This window comes from Telmatherina bonti, assembly GCF_933228915.1.
Source record: "Telmatherina bonti genome assembly, chromosome: 9".
Lineage (NCBI taxonomy): Eukaryota > Metazoa > Chordata > Actinopteri > Atheriniformes > Telmatherinidae > Telmatherina > Telmatherina bonti.
In genome coordinates, this window is record NC_136627.1 from 19,499,294 (window position 1) to 19,513,658 (window position 14,365).

At 38.3% G+C, this 14,365-nt stretch overlaps 1 protein-coding gene across 2 annotated transcripts in view; it reads left to right on the top strand.

The window, feature by feature from the left end:
- dync2h1 (dynein cytoplasmic 2 heavy chain 1) overlaps nt 1-14,365 on the top strand; it is a gene marked incomplete at both ends in the record, with an annotated part of 106,450 nt that overhangs the window by 28,586 nt on the left and 63,499 nt on the right. Inside the window, 18 exons of one of the 2 annotated variants that reach the window (XM_079246788.1) lie at nt 3,083-3,329; nt 3,477-3,628; nt 3,767-3,911; nt 3,997-4,099; nt 6,894-7,058; nt 7,585-7,709; nt 7,901-8,149; nt 8,438-8,546; nt 9,227-9,340; nt 9,846-9,988; nt 10,295-10,373; nt 10,825-10,985; nt 11,167-11,304; nt 12,355-12,468; nt 12,588-12,748; nt 12,915-13,038; nt 13,201-13,322; nt 13,592-13,678. In XM_079246788.1, the coding sequence (XP_079102914.1) occupies nt 3,083-3,329; nt 3,477-3,628; nt 3,767-3,911; nt 3,997-4,099; nt 6,894-7,058; nt 7,585-7,709; nt 7,901-8,149; nt 8,438-8,546; nt 9,227-9,340; nt 9,846-9,988; nt 10,295-10,373; nt 10,825-10,985; nt 11,167-11,304; nt 12,355-12,468; nt 12,588-12,748; nt 12,915-13,038; nt 13,201-13,322; nt 13,592-13,678 (2,538 nt within the window). The remainder of the gene's footprint in view (nt 1-3,082; nt 3,330-3,476; nt 3,629-3,766; nt 3,912-3,996; nt 4,100-6,893; nt 7,059-7,584; nt 7,710-7,900; nt 8,150-8,437; nt 8,547-9,226; nt 9,341-9,845; nt 9,989-10,294; nt 10,374-10,824; nt 10,986-11,166; nt 11,305-12,354; nt 12,469-12,587; nt 12,749-12,914; nt 13,039-13,200; nt 13,323-13,591; nt 13,679-14,365) is intronic. The other variant, XM_079246787.1, reaches the window with a different exon arrangement.

A 14,365-nucleotide genomic window follows, 5' to 3' on the forward strand; every position in this document is an offset into this window, starting at 1 on the left:
AAATTAACATTATTTATTTATTTAAAAGTAATGTACCATAAACAAAACTGATAACATTTTACTCCTTTACATCAGGGTGGGCAACTAGATTTGGCCTGGGGCCCAAATTTTTCTGACATAAAATGACTTCTTTACAGCTAAAACTTGTTTTTTTCCCTATTCTATGTAATTGTATTTGATTTATAAATCATATTATATTACATTCAAATTTGACATTGTGTAGACTATAGTGTCCTTTATTGTTCGGCAGTAGATGAAAAAGTGGCCCAGGGTGATGTTGAAAATCAACCTTATACCTAGCTGTGTGTAATAACCAGCTGCTTTACTAGGTGAATTCAACACTGTGTCTACATGAACATTCAGCTCCAAAGAAACAGTTATTTTCCTGGTCTATCCATCTGGTATTTAGTAGTTGTTGTCCTGAAGTGCAACATTTCTTTGACAGTTTAATAACTTGGACAGAAACAGCTGTTAAACTTTCTGCCTCCCAACTGAGCTCGGGAGGCTGAGAGGAAGAGAAGCTGCAGCTACTTTAATGGTAAACTCCTTTCACTTTATCCACCAGTGGTGAAGCAGCAGCAGTGCTGACATGCAGTGTGCGTCTCTCTCCTGTCTCTGGCTCATCCATTCTTAAAGGGGCCACGCTGTTCTTTTAACACAGGGCTGAAAACAGCACAATGTCTGGGCATTGAGACATAACTCTTGCTTCTTATTATCTTTAGTTCTTATGAGTATAATCTGGCGGGCCAGAGATTATTATTGATGGGGCAATTTTGGCCTGTGGGCCCCAGCTGCTGGCCCCCTGCTTTACGTGTTTCGTGACAAATCAAACATTGCAAACTTGTACACCATCAGAGTTCCTGCATATATATAACTGCACTAACTGAATAATATTGTCTGCATCACTCGACTTATCACAGGCAGAGACTGCTGGAGCTGAATTAAGTGTTGAGTTGTGATGTTTATTATTTTAATAGTCCTGTCTTTGAAAGTCTTTGCAGAGAGAAACTTTCTAATTTTTGGAATTATTTCACAACTGTTATTTTCTTTAAAGGCTCCTTTATGCTACATTATGTTCATAAATGGGAACGTCTGTTGTAAAACTGTCATATATCACCACTCTTGTAGTTTCATGTGTCTTTTATGTTGTTGTGGTTGTTAGGTCAGTTCATCCACTAGTGGGCAGTGCTGAGTTCAGCGCTCATATTTGGCTTCTGGTAGTGGTAATGCATCGTCAAAAAGTTGTTTCTAACTGTCCAAAATCACCACAAGAAGTAGGAGAATACAACCACACAGTTATTTGCTGTCCTTCTCAAACGCTTCTGCATCTTCTTCAGATGCTTTTTATTTAGGAGTTTCTTGTTCTTCTTCTTCTCTGTTTTTTTTCCCTTCACTGGGTGCATGTCAGCTATACAACTCAACATTGTCCCAACGATTTACAGTGGTGTTCCTCTGTTTTCTGCATCAAGTCACACAGAACCAAATCCCTTGAAAATGGACGAATTTATGCGTGTGACCAAGGCTGGAGACGGTCGACACTGCCCCTCCATTTGTGTTGCCATCTTTTGCTTCAAGCGTAATTGAGCCTCAAGTTCAAGTACAGATGAACTGATTTTTTTTAACGAATGATTCTTTTACAAATTCTACATTTGTGAAAAGCTCTCTGCACCATACCATGACTTATGTTGCCAGAAAACCTGCAGCAGATAGTTGAGTTTGGGGACTTCTACCTCTTTAGAGTTTGCACTCCCCAGCATTCCACAGAAAATCTGAAATTGCATTTTGTCACTCATCTCTAGTTTAGTACTGTCAAGTAAATCATGTGTTTGTTCTGGATATCTCTTTGCACCACATTAATCTTTTTGTTTGATAAGTTCTCAGCACAAAAAAAGATGTCAAATGTAAATGTACCTGTACATGTAGAATCACATTATTTTCCTTTATTTTCTGCCATGGGTTGCAGACCCCTGATCTAGAACAACCTTATCTGACATTTTCTTCTAAAGGAGGGCCTATTTAAAAAGCTACAAATATACTGTAGAAATGAGGATGGTGCAGCCAAAGTGCAAGAATGTGGATGATACATTAGACACAAACTCCCTTAAACATGATTTCTCAAAACGACACTCAGATAACCGCCAGTAGACTCAATTTTTTTCAATCAATTCAATGCTTTGTCATTGTTGTGATAACACAATTATAAATAACAAGGCATCAACCAAAATATTAACAAAACTGTGTAAAATTGCCAAAGCAAAACACTAAAACTAATTTAAGAACAATGATGGATCAGCAGAAGACCTCATGCCAACTTAATGTGCGAAAATCCAACATTTAAGTCTAACACTGTTTGTGCAGTAAACTGAAAGGTGTAAGATGTGGTCCACAGCTGCAACTGTGCAGAAGTATATCAACAGATATTGTAATGGTGGAATGTGGTGTGTAACAATCGGTGGGGCAGAAAGGAGAAGGGCTCTTCATTCAGTAGTCTGATTGCCTGGGGATAGAGGCTTTATTCTAAACTTGACTTTTTATTGTGAATGAAGTGACAGCTTAGAACGAAGATAATATCTGCATATGTGTGTGTGTTATGTGATTGAGCTTGCTTGTGTACACACAGAGTTATTGCATCAGAAGTAATTGCTTCCCCCCCTAGGGCTTTCAACAAGTCACTCAGTTTGCCTTTTACACTCCGGATGAATCGCTCTGTCTTTTCTCTTCTCATCCCCTTATCCTGCCTCACTTCATCAAAAGGTCACTATGCCAGTGAGGCACAGGGTTGTCAGCTAACTTCTCAGACAAAAGAACATGCAGTTTATTTACATACAATAAAATTGAATGAGCAAGCATACTTATACACACATAACGTTTATATTCCAGTTATTTTCTGTCGATCACAAGAGACCGTTTTATTAAAAGCAACATAAACACATATCTTGTATGAATATAATTTAAACATGTATGATATTAAGCTCTATAAAAATGAATGCATTAGTAAATGTGGCAGAAACATCCCCACAACCAACAACACAGTATGCCTGTGTATTTTATGACAATTTTGTTTTTGTTGTCCACTTCCCAGCATGCTCCTGCGCTACGCTTTCTCTCGACTGCGTTCCACACAAGTGGCTGTGGTTCACTGCAGTGCCCAGACCTCATCTCGCCATGTCCTGCAGAAGCTCAGCCAGACGTGTCTGCTGCTTAGCTCAAACACTGGCAGGGTGTTCAGACCCAAGGACTGTGAGAACCTTGTCCTTTACTTGAAAGACATCAACCTACCCAAACCGGACAAATGGGGGACCAGCAACCTCACTGCTTTCCTGCAACAGGTTAAAATGATATAAATAGTCAAACAACTTGCTGAAAGGATAAATAAAACACTAAATAAAACATTTGTACCAATCAACTCAGTACAGAAAAGTGCATTTAATGTGATTTTAAGGTAACAAGCATTCCACCTTCTGCCTTTCCTTTAGGTGTTGACATATAGAGGATTTTATGATGAAAATCTAGAGTGGGTGAGCCTTGAGAACATTCAGGTGGTGGCATCCATGTCAACAGGGGGTTCTGTCGGCACCCATTCACTTACCTCTCGCTTCACTTCTATTGTACGCATCTGCACCATAGAGTAAGTATGTAGCAAGTATGAAGCTGAACAGGGGTACTGTGACATGCATATGTTTTTTCACTCTGACCTTTAACTTCACGCTAAGTACTTGGTTCCCTTATTTTGTATTGTTATCTGCTTCTTTGCTCCTGTGTTTAGTTACCCAGACAGAGAGCAGCTGCAAAACATCTACTCTGCTTACCTGCAACCGGTTCTCCATCATAGCCTTGGCAGCCAGTCAGCCTGGGCAAGCACAGGAAAAACACACCAGCTGGCAGGGTCTCTTGTGCAGCTGTATGAACAGGTATTGAGTTTGATGGCTTTCATTCTTGGTTATATCTATAATTGTGACAACACCGTATAACCTGAGAGTTTGTTGCTGTTCTTAGGTCAAAGCTAAGTTTACAGTGGATGACCACAGCCATTATCTGTTCACTCCCTGTATCCTCACTGAATGGGTCCTCAGCCTTCTACGATATCACCTCACCGCAGGTAATCAAAATAAAAAGCAAATTTTCACTTGTGATAAAATATATTAGTTTTTTTGCTATTAAAACACAATTGTGGTTCAATTTGTTTTATGTATTTATTTTTTCATTGACACAACAAAGTGATGACATCCTTGTCACTCCTGATAGAGAAAATAAATGAAAGGGAAAGTTATCAGGTGCTCATCAAGGAAAGTGTGTGTGTTCAAGTGCTATTTTTTTTTTACCTTGGGGAAATTGTAATAAAACATAAGCTGATCAACATATATTTTTTAAATATAAATAAAACTGATAGTAAATGAAGGATTTTAAGCTATTTTTCTGTTGACATTGGAAAGTCCAGTTTTTATTTTTGTTTTAATGGCTCTATCTCTTCCCCTTGTGTTGTAATCCTGGTTTCGTTGTTGTGTGTCATCAGACTAACTGTGTGCATATCTGTATTTTTGCCTGAATTTTTCACTGCTGTGCTTTACATCACAGGCAAATTTCTATAGTTTCCCCCACTGTGGAAAAAAAACCCCCATCCTTCCCTTAAAAATCATCCAAAGAAAGGAAGAGACCAGAAACAACTTTGTTTTGACTTTCTCCATATAGAGAGACCTATCAGCTGCTTGCATGGCTCCAAGTGAAGATTTTGTATTGTTTTTTTTTTTTCTGCCCTGGTCTTTTTGGTTTTGCTGCTGTTCATTTAACACCCAGTAGCTTTTTGGAGATTTTGCACGGGATTGTGAAGACCAGAGAAAGCGAGCATTTTTCATTTTTACTCTGTGTTGAAGTGGAAACTCCCTTCATCAGATCTGGAGTGTTTAAAGAGATTTCAACACTTTTTAAATGTAATGATCTCTCGGGTTTTCACTTAGTCTTCATATGAAACATTTTGCTGAGTAACATAAAGCTCCAGTGATTCAGCTGTTATGCCTGAGAATAAAAAGCAAAAAAAAAAAAAGAAAACAAAACTGTGCCAGATGGCTTCTGGTTTCTTATCTTTCAGCTCAGCGCTTATGTGTCCAACTTCCACCTTTTTCTTCATTCCGTCTGTTTTCCTTCTCCGTCTCTCAGTTCCTCTGTCACTCTTCTTCCTCTCTCCCTTTTATCATCCGTTCACTTGTGCGGCCCCCTTTCATCTCTCCCTCTGTCAGTCTTTCTTTCCCTCTGCAATGTGTTCCTGCTGTGATAGAGTCCAATCATTTATTTTAATTAAACACGTCAGCAGACAAACTTCACTTTTTCTGTGCTCATCATTTTTGTTTATTTATTCTCTTTTTTTCTTCCTCTCACTCCCCTTTTCCCTTTTCCCAATGGTGCCTACTTTGGTTTTGGTATGTGAAAACTTTTTCTATCTACATTATTACTGACTATAATGGTGCAAATGGAGAATTTGATTGTTTACATGACAGCGCAAATGTCATTTCTTTTTATTTGTATGCAAAACCAAATATAACTGTGTATTTCCTTGAATAAATAGCGGGAGTTTCCTATAGCTAGTTTTATCTGAAGTATTTTACAGCTATCTCAAATATCTGACTGGTTTTATTGTCTTCATCATTCCGGTGGTAAAATTACCTCTCAGGTGAATTTGAGGCCAAGCCACAGGTGTAGGAAGTAGCACATAGCATACTTTTCTGCTCTTTGTTGTTTTTTTTAAATTTCATATTTCAGGAAAACCCCTTAGCTGTTCAAAATGTCTCTTTGTTGACTTTTCCCTAACACAATCAACATGACATGACACACAGTGTTGACACCAGCAGCTTGTGAGACTATGAACTTAACCTGGCCCTCTTCCTCTCCTTTTTTGGTTAGCAGCACTCTGCTGTTTTTGGGGATATTTAGTGCTTTAGTGTCATCCTTTAAGGTGCTTTTCTCATGCATATTCCCTTTAAAAACAGGCCTTTGACTAATGTGAAGCCCTGAGCCACAATGTTCAGACTGAACTCAATCTTTCTGGCAGACACATTTGGAAGTATGAATGTAGAATATATAAGTTCAGAACAAAACCCCTCCTTTCCACACAGATATGCAGTACATGCCATGAACAGGAAAAATAAATCATCAAACATTTGAAAATCCTGTAGTTTCTTTTTAGACACCTTTCATTTATTCTTTTTGTTTCCATAGAAACAGAGTTTCTTGTTATTTTTTAAATGTTTATTTGAGATATTGTTTAAGTTTTCTGATTTAATTTAAAGGGTTTTTTTTGGGATAGCTACTGCCCCCCTCCCCCTGCTCATTTTCAGTCCAGATCTCTTTCCTGACCATTTTCAGAAGACTTTAGTCTGTTTTTAACTTAACACTGACCTATGAACAATTCAAGCACAAACATTTCACCCCACTCAGATGATGAAACAGAGTTGTATCTCCACATAAAAGAGTATTCATTAAAGAAAATTTTTTAATGTAAGCTTTAGGCACTTTGTCTCCAGTATTCAATAGCTAAGCCATATAATTTGTTCAAGTTTCTTTATTTGCATAAATTAAAAGCACCAAAAATACCAGGCTGACATACTTAAAATAGTTCTTTTACACTGCAGAAGGGCAAATATTTGAATTTTGTATTAATATGCCAATTTTTTTTTTTTCTTTACAAAGTATAAAAGTGAAATATGACAAGAAAACTTTGTACGGTATATCTCATCGTATCTCAAAACCTTGGCTCTTATTTCCTGGTTTCCTGACATAATAAAATTTTGGGTACTTTATGACTTCTGCACTGTACAAATCCTTATTTTTTGTAGATGTTTGCAAGTATTTAGTTGTGCAATAACTAATTTATATATTGTATCCCATATATTCCCTTTTAGCTCAATCTAATTTGACAGACAGCGTGTTGGAGGTGGTTGCTTACGAGGCCAGGAGGCTGTTCAGAGACCGTCTGGTTTCCTCCAAAGACCTTCACACCTTTGATAACATCCTGTCCTCCATCATACGGGGAGACTGGGGCTCTGATGCTCTGGACAACATGACTGGTATGACATAGCTCTTCTTTTACTGATAATTCATTAGCCTGACATCAATACTAAGCAGGAAAGATTCCCTTATACTAGAAATGAATGACTTGAAGAAATTCATGCCAACATTCACAGACTACCACTCATGCCTGAAGGAAAGCAGTATTTGATTACTTCATAGCTTCTTTAACAACTCTGCATACGGCACTGCGCTTGTCTGCTAATGGTCTGTTCATATACTTCAAACCAGCAAGAAATAAATAATCTTTCTTTTCCCTGTTTGTTTGATAGCTTGATATTAGATGACTTGTTAACAAACTGTGTGTTTGGTAACAATTCTTATCCACTGATTGTGAATGTAATGCTGAACGTAACAGGTGAAAACACCATTTTTCTACTTAAAGCAGATCTGAGATGTTGACAACTAGCTATGACATGTGGATGGATGAAATTCATATCCTGCATTATATTGCAATAGCCAAACTTTGGTATGTATACATGTTTATGTTCTGGTAATAGCTTGTGGTATTTCTTCTGTCTGGAGATGGTTTCTTTGTGACCTGGGGAGCCTCTGAAGGGGCTGTTGTGTCTCCAGGCCAGCCTCTACCTCCGCATGGTAAACATCTGGGTCGGCTGGATTCTGCTGATTTAAAACAAGTTATTCAGAAGGTATGCTAAGAAAACTTGCTGTCTGCTTTTTACTGTTTTGTTAGTACTATGTATACCTACATATGTGTTTACTGTTTGTGGTTGAAAAACTTGATTTGAGGATTTTTTTTAATATTGTTGCTTGGCTGTAAATGTGTTTGTATCCCCCTCACCCAGTATGGCTAACACTCTCCTCTATTTTTTCCTGCCAGGGAGTACTTCTGTACAGCCGTGATAACAAAGAGCTGGACCTTCTCTTGTTCTGGGAGGTGTGTGACTTTGTGTCCAGGGTTGATCGGGTTCTGAGCCGGCCTGGTGGCTCTCTGCTTCTGGCTGGTCGGAGTGGAGTGGGTCGGCACACAGCCACATGCCTGGTGTCACACATGCATGGGTACACATTGTTCACGCCCAAAATCTCCCGCGGTTATACCCTCAAGCATTTCAGCAATGATCTCAAGACGGTAAGATAGGCTTTATCAGTTTAAATGGTTGCCATTAGGCCTAGTTAACTGCTTTTGCAGAGTACTCTGAGATAATCACATTATGCCTCCAAGCTGTTTAATTGCTTTCCCACCTTAACTCTATAAAGTGTATTTTTTTCAGTTGAATCTGATTGTGGAATCCCAGCTGTTCTTGACATAAACCTTAAGGGATTCCTAATGGAATTGTATTACCAGTATGTCTGAAAGATTTCAAATGTAGATGTTATGGATCATATTTATGTTGATACACATGTACTGTATGCCTAGGTGATGCAAATGGCTGGTCTGGATGGTCAACAGGTGGTTTTACTATTGGAAGATTATCAGTTTGTCCATCCTGCTTTCTTGGAGATGGTGAACAGCCTGCTGTCATCAGGTGTGTTTTGCACTGTGCTTTATTAAACCCCGAAGGGAAATTATAATGGTGTAATTGCATTGTTTTTTTTATAATTAGTACTGGCAAATAAAATGTAAGATGGTCAGGTTTAAATTTTTTTTTTAAAGTTTAGGACAATACCCTAATAAAGGTTAATTCATTCAGTTTGACAATTAATGCAACAGCAGCAATCTAAAAATGACAAAGTATGCATTTTATGAAGATTATTTTCAGCAGCATTTCCTGGAAGAGCACTGACATGCATTAGGTGAGCTGAAGATGACTTGTTTATTGCTCTCTTTTGGTCTGTGGACTAAGCCAGCCATGCTTAGCAAGCTGACTACCCCATCACTCACAGCCAATGCACCCCCCTCCCAAAACAAACAAACAACAGAAAAATAATTTGATTTTTTTTTTCTTTTTTTGCAAGGAAAATTGCAATTTTGGTGCATTATTCGTTTCTTCTCTTGTTTCTTTTTTTTTTTTTTTATAAAGACATCAATAGAGAAATTCAGAAAATGCCAAAACTGTAAGGGAAAAAAAACCCAGAAAAATTAAAGCACACTGAAAATATTATTATTTAAACAAAATTCTCATGCGGTGTGCTGGCACAATTTAGCATAGACCTATGAATCCTCACATAGAGTATTTAGCTGAGATGAGTGTATTATGTGTTTCAGGTGAAGTTCCAGGTCTGTACACCCCAGAGGAACTTGAGCCTCTACTTTCACCCCTCAAAGATGCTGCTTCTCAGGATGGATTCACAGGACCACTCTACAACTACTTTTGCTTCAGTGAGTACAGTATAATCATCAACGGTTCAGCCCCCTAACTGTGAATGTCTGTTTAATATTCATTGTTTCTGCATATTTTCCTAAATAAAATGTATGATGTGACCTGGTCCTCATCTTATTGTAAATCTTCTCTGTGTTTGTGGCATTTCTTTTCTCAAATAGCTCTCTTCTTTTATTGTATCTGAATTCATTCTTTCATGCCTCCCCACTGCGCTGTGGTGGGTATGGTGAAGAAATGGTGGCACATCACTGATGCACACATTTCTGCCAGAGAATCAAATCAGTAGCTCTCCTGTTGATACAGTGAGCTGTCAAAAGGTATCAGTTAACCACCTCACTTTGCAACATTTTGAGGGAAATACAACCTGAAAATGGAAGTCAGACATGCTGAAACCACAGTGCCTGTCTCCACATCATCCCACACAAAACTTGTTTTCCTTGACATGTTTGTTAGGAATGTTTGTATATTTTAAATTATAGTATTTGTTTTCTACATCCTGTTTAGGAATCCAACAGAACCTTCACATCGTACTGATCATGGACTGCTCCAACTCTAACTTTACCATCAACTGTGAGAGCAATCCAGCTTTTTACCGCAGGTGTTCTGTCCAGTGGATGGAAGGATGGTCAGAGAGCAGCATGAAGAAGGTTATTGCAAAATAATAAATGAGATGCATATGGCAGAAAAAAATGGATGTTAATACAGCCATTATTACTTAGTTAACAATGTTGAACATATAGCTTCACTGTATATTATGCCAGAAACATCAACAAGGTTAGTGTAGCATGCTCATTGTAAAGATTAAATCTGTTGTTGTGGATTAATTCAAATTCATGTTTTGTTCTTGTCTGGATTCTCGAAACCAGAATTGACCATCGGTAGGTTTTGCCACCAAGAGTTGCTTTGTATCATTTAATCTGAAAGTGAGACACATTGTCTGTGTACTCTGACAGATTCCTGAGCTCCTGTTAGCAAAAACAGAAGGAGGACATGAGAGTGAAAGAGGAAAGATATCAAGTGGGAAAAGCACAGGTAAAAACTCATTAAAAGGAATCTAAATGTTTAGATACATTTATAGATGACCTGTACTTTAACTTTTACTATTGTGACTTAATAGTTCTTTGTAGTTTTACTTGCCAGATAACATTGCTTATCAGTGGATGTATCCATTTTATATTTGTGATAGTTGCCTTTTAATTATAACTAACATCTGTTGGTTATTTATGATGTTTACCCAGTTCATAAGATCATAAGGTCACACACTTGGTTTCATTTACAAGTTCATTTGAGTCAACATTTAAAGTTTCTTGTTTATATTACTTGCCATGGTTAAATGTTTTTTTTTGTTTGTATGTATTTATTATCACAAAATGGGCATTATATGCACAAATCATATTTTTTGTCTATCCTATCCTATCCTATCCTATCCTATCCTATCCTATCCTATCCTATCCTATCCTATCCTTTTATTGGTTTTTGGCAGGTTCTGAGCAGGGAGACCTGTCCCGTCTATTCCTAATGGTCCATGAGTCGTGTAGAGAACATGGAGCAACACCAAGTCACTACATGGCCTTTCTGCATGTTTACACAATGTTATACAGCCGGAAGCTAAACCAGCTTACGACAAGGCAGCAGCATCTGCAGGTAAAATGTTACCTGTACCTCATACATAATACAGATTCATCAAGAAGTAGAAATGTTGGCCAAATTAATGTAACATTTCAACAATCACCCAACTCAGTTGGACTTTTTGTCCTTATGCAGTATTAGAGGCACATTAAATCTTAAGTTAGGATTAACATGTTCTGATAACTTGTGTCTGCAGGCAGGTGTGTCTAAGCTTAATGAAGCTAAAGCATTGGTTGATGATTTGAAGAGGCGGGCTGCAGAGCAGAGTGCACTACTGAAGACTAAACAGCAGGAGGCAGATGCTGCCCTGCAGGAAATCACTTCCTCCATGCAGGTGTGTACGTGTGAGTCTTTTCTGTTCTCCTCTGTTTTTTCCCCTCATGTCTTTTCTTCACTTCTTTCCTTGTCTCTTCTCGTCTCATCTGCATTTTATAATTCAAGAAAATTCTTCCACATTTCCCCTTGCTGTGTCCTCCCTGCTGTGAAGACACTACTTGTTTATTTTATGAGCATGTTTGCATATTAGCTTGTTTTCGTGACTTCACATCCAATGCTTTCTATATTCTGATACCAACATTTCCATTTTCTCGTGCTGGCTCTGTCTTGAGGACAGATATGCAGATAAAAAGAAGCTGAACTCTGGTGATTAGTTATGATATTTTTCTGTCACTCTGTGTGGAATGTGCATTTTGAATTAGAAGGAGGAAGAAACAAGAGAAAGAAAAGTAAAAGGACAAACTGTCATATGAGACTACTTGGAGAGTGATAATTAAGATCTCAACTTATCGCTTTGGTTCGTAGCAGTATGGTCTCCTGTGGAGATTGAGACAGCAGGGAGGAGACATTGAGTAAAGAAACAGGATGAAGTACCGACTGTGGCTTCATGAGGACAGAAACATTCTGAGTAGGGATCAGTACAGGGGGAAGGAGACAGATTTGTAAAGGAAATAAGAAGTGTGATGTGTATGCTATGTAGTCAACCCTTGACTATGGGAGAGCTGGAAGGATGGAGAGAATGTCGATTATAAGATTAACTTTAGATGAGGATGTGTTGCAGTAATATGGATGGATTTTGGGGACAGAAAGGTCAGAGAAAGGAGGTATGGGAATACTATGCTGGCAAATATTAATCTTCTTTCTCTTTTTATTCTCAGTAACTGTGTCTCTGCATAGTTCTATATTGAATCTTTGATCCCGACTAAATGGGATACATATGTATGCCTGCAAGATGGAAGAATTTCATTTTGGTATTTAGTGTTGATTTATTAACATTTTTAGCAGTCTGTGTTTGAATTTTGAGAGTTTGATCTTTCTACTACATCACAAATTTGATAGGAGTATATAGATATATCAGCAATATTTTTAATGATTGTTTTCCATTCAGAATGCCAGTGACCAGAAGACAGAAATGGAAAAAATAAAAGAGAAGATGGCTCATGAAGTATCTAAAATTGAAGAGAGAAAAGGCAAAATAGATGATGAGCTGAAGGAAGTACAGGTAAGTTGTCATATTTACTGCTCTAACTGGAACTTTTCCTTTTTTTCTATGATCCTTTCTGTGCTTATATCTCACTTGTCTTTGCATCCCTTGTTCCCCTTGCCCTTACTGCCCTCTAGCCTTTGGTAGATGAAGCAAAGCGTGCAGTTGGAAACATCAAGCCTGAAGCGCTCTCTGAGATCCGCTCGCTCCGCATGCCCCCTGATGTTATAAGAGACATCTTGGAAGGGGTCCTGAGACTGATGGGCATCTTTGACACCACCTGGGTCAGCATGAAGAGGTGAAGGGGATGTAGAAAAGAAAAGAATGTGTGATTTTAACCTAATTGCTGAATTTTTCTGCACACTGATTTATCACACTTATCTTTTTAAACATCTGTTTTTTAAACTTTACCACATTTAATGCTCCCTTTTGCTAATCTCCTACTTTACTGCTCTCCTCCGCAGCTTTCTGGCTAAGCGTGGTGTCAGGGAGGACATAGCCACATTTGAAGCAAGGAACATCACTCCTGAGATTCGCCAGAGTGTGGAAGAGCTGCTCAACAGGAACAAGGCCTCCTTCGACCCTAAGGTCAGCCAGCCGTTATTGCAGCAGAATGAGAATTCAGCGTGTTGTTGCTGGATCATATGAGGCCTTTAATGTTCTCTTTTTTTTCTTGTCTGTGTTTGAAGATGACATTGGGGTTGCTGTACCTGACTTGTTTCTAACATTTGATGCTGTTGTTATTGACAGAATGCAAAGCGTGCCAGTGCTGCAGCTGCTCCTCTGGCTGCCTGGGTCAAAGCCAATGTCCAGTACTCCTTCGTCCTAGAGAGAATAGAGCCGCTGGAAAGGGAACAAGCCGGACTAATGGAGTAGGAAGACTTAGAAATACACATTCAAAAAAACACCAGATTTTTTTTATAACTGGCTAAACCATACTCAAATAAACAAGATGTATTTCTTCGTCTAATTATTTCCTTTTTTGTTGTTTTTAAGGAAATAATTTACATGAAGTTATATCTGTTGTGTATGTGAGCAGACAGCTTCTGCTCACACACAGTATAAATACACTCCATGACACACACTGTCGTTGATGCATGAAATACTTTCCTCAGTTGTTTTTTTTTGTGTGTTGGCACAGAAACCTCAGAAGAACAGAGAATAGAAAGAATAAACTGGAGGATCAGCTCAACAATGTTGGAGCCAAAGTCAACAAACTGAAAGAGAAGTATGTTTATGTTCCTTTCATAACTTTCTAATCCATCTATCTCTGTGTGATTTTTGCCTGAGAAAACATCTTGTACTTTTTCCGTTAGTTATTTCTTACCTCTCCGGTTCTAGTCCTTGTGATTTGATCAGTTGTTCACTCATAATTCTAACTATTCACATGCATGGCAGTCATCAGGGCCCTGTGACCAATCAAGCTGATTAGAAGAGAGAAAAATAATCGTTTGGCAAAACACGTTTTGGATACAACAGTACACCGCATGCGGTGACATAGGTAGACCTTTTCATGAATCTTGTGCTGTTGTTGATTCATCTCTTTCACTGTGCAGGTGTGCAGTGATTCATATACAACTGTAAATCAATACAATCTGAAGGTTACATGACTCTCACCCTTTCTAAACTGGCTGCACCGGCCTGTTTAGAATCATGCAGAACTCTTTTCTTTTGGGTGCAGGGGCTGATATCTGTCTCGATTTTCTGATGTTCTGATGAAGTATGATCTCCTGTAAATAGTTATGTGATTGCCCATTTAACTTAAATAAATACCAGTTTTTTGCTTATCAGAGCAGAGATTAGGGAAACCAAACCCTGTGCTGCAGGTGTGACTGAGAGACCTTTATCTCTATTCTTCTTTCATGATCTTTACTTTCTTTGCAACCGTCAGCCATCTTCTTATTCTTTCATGTTC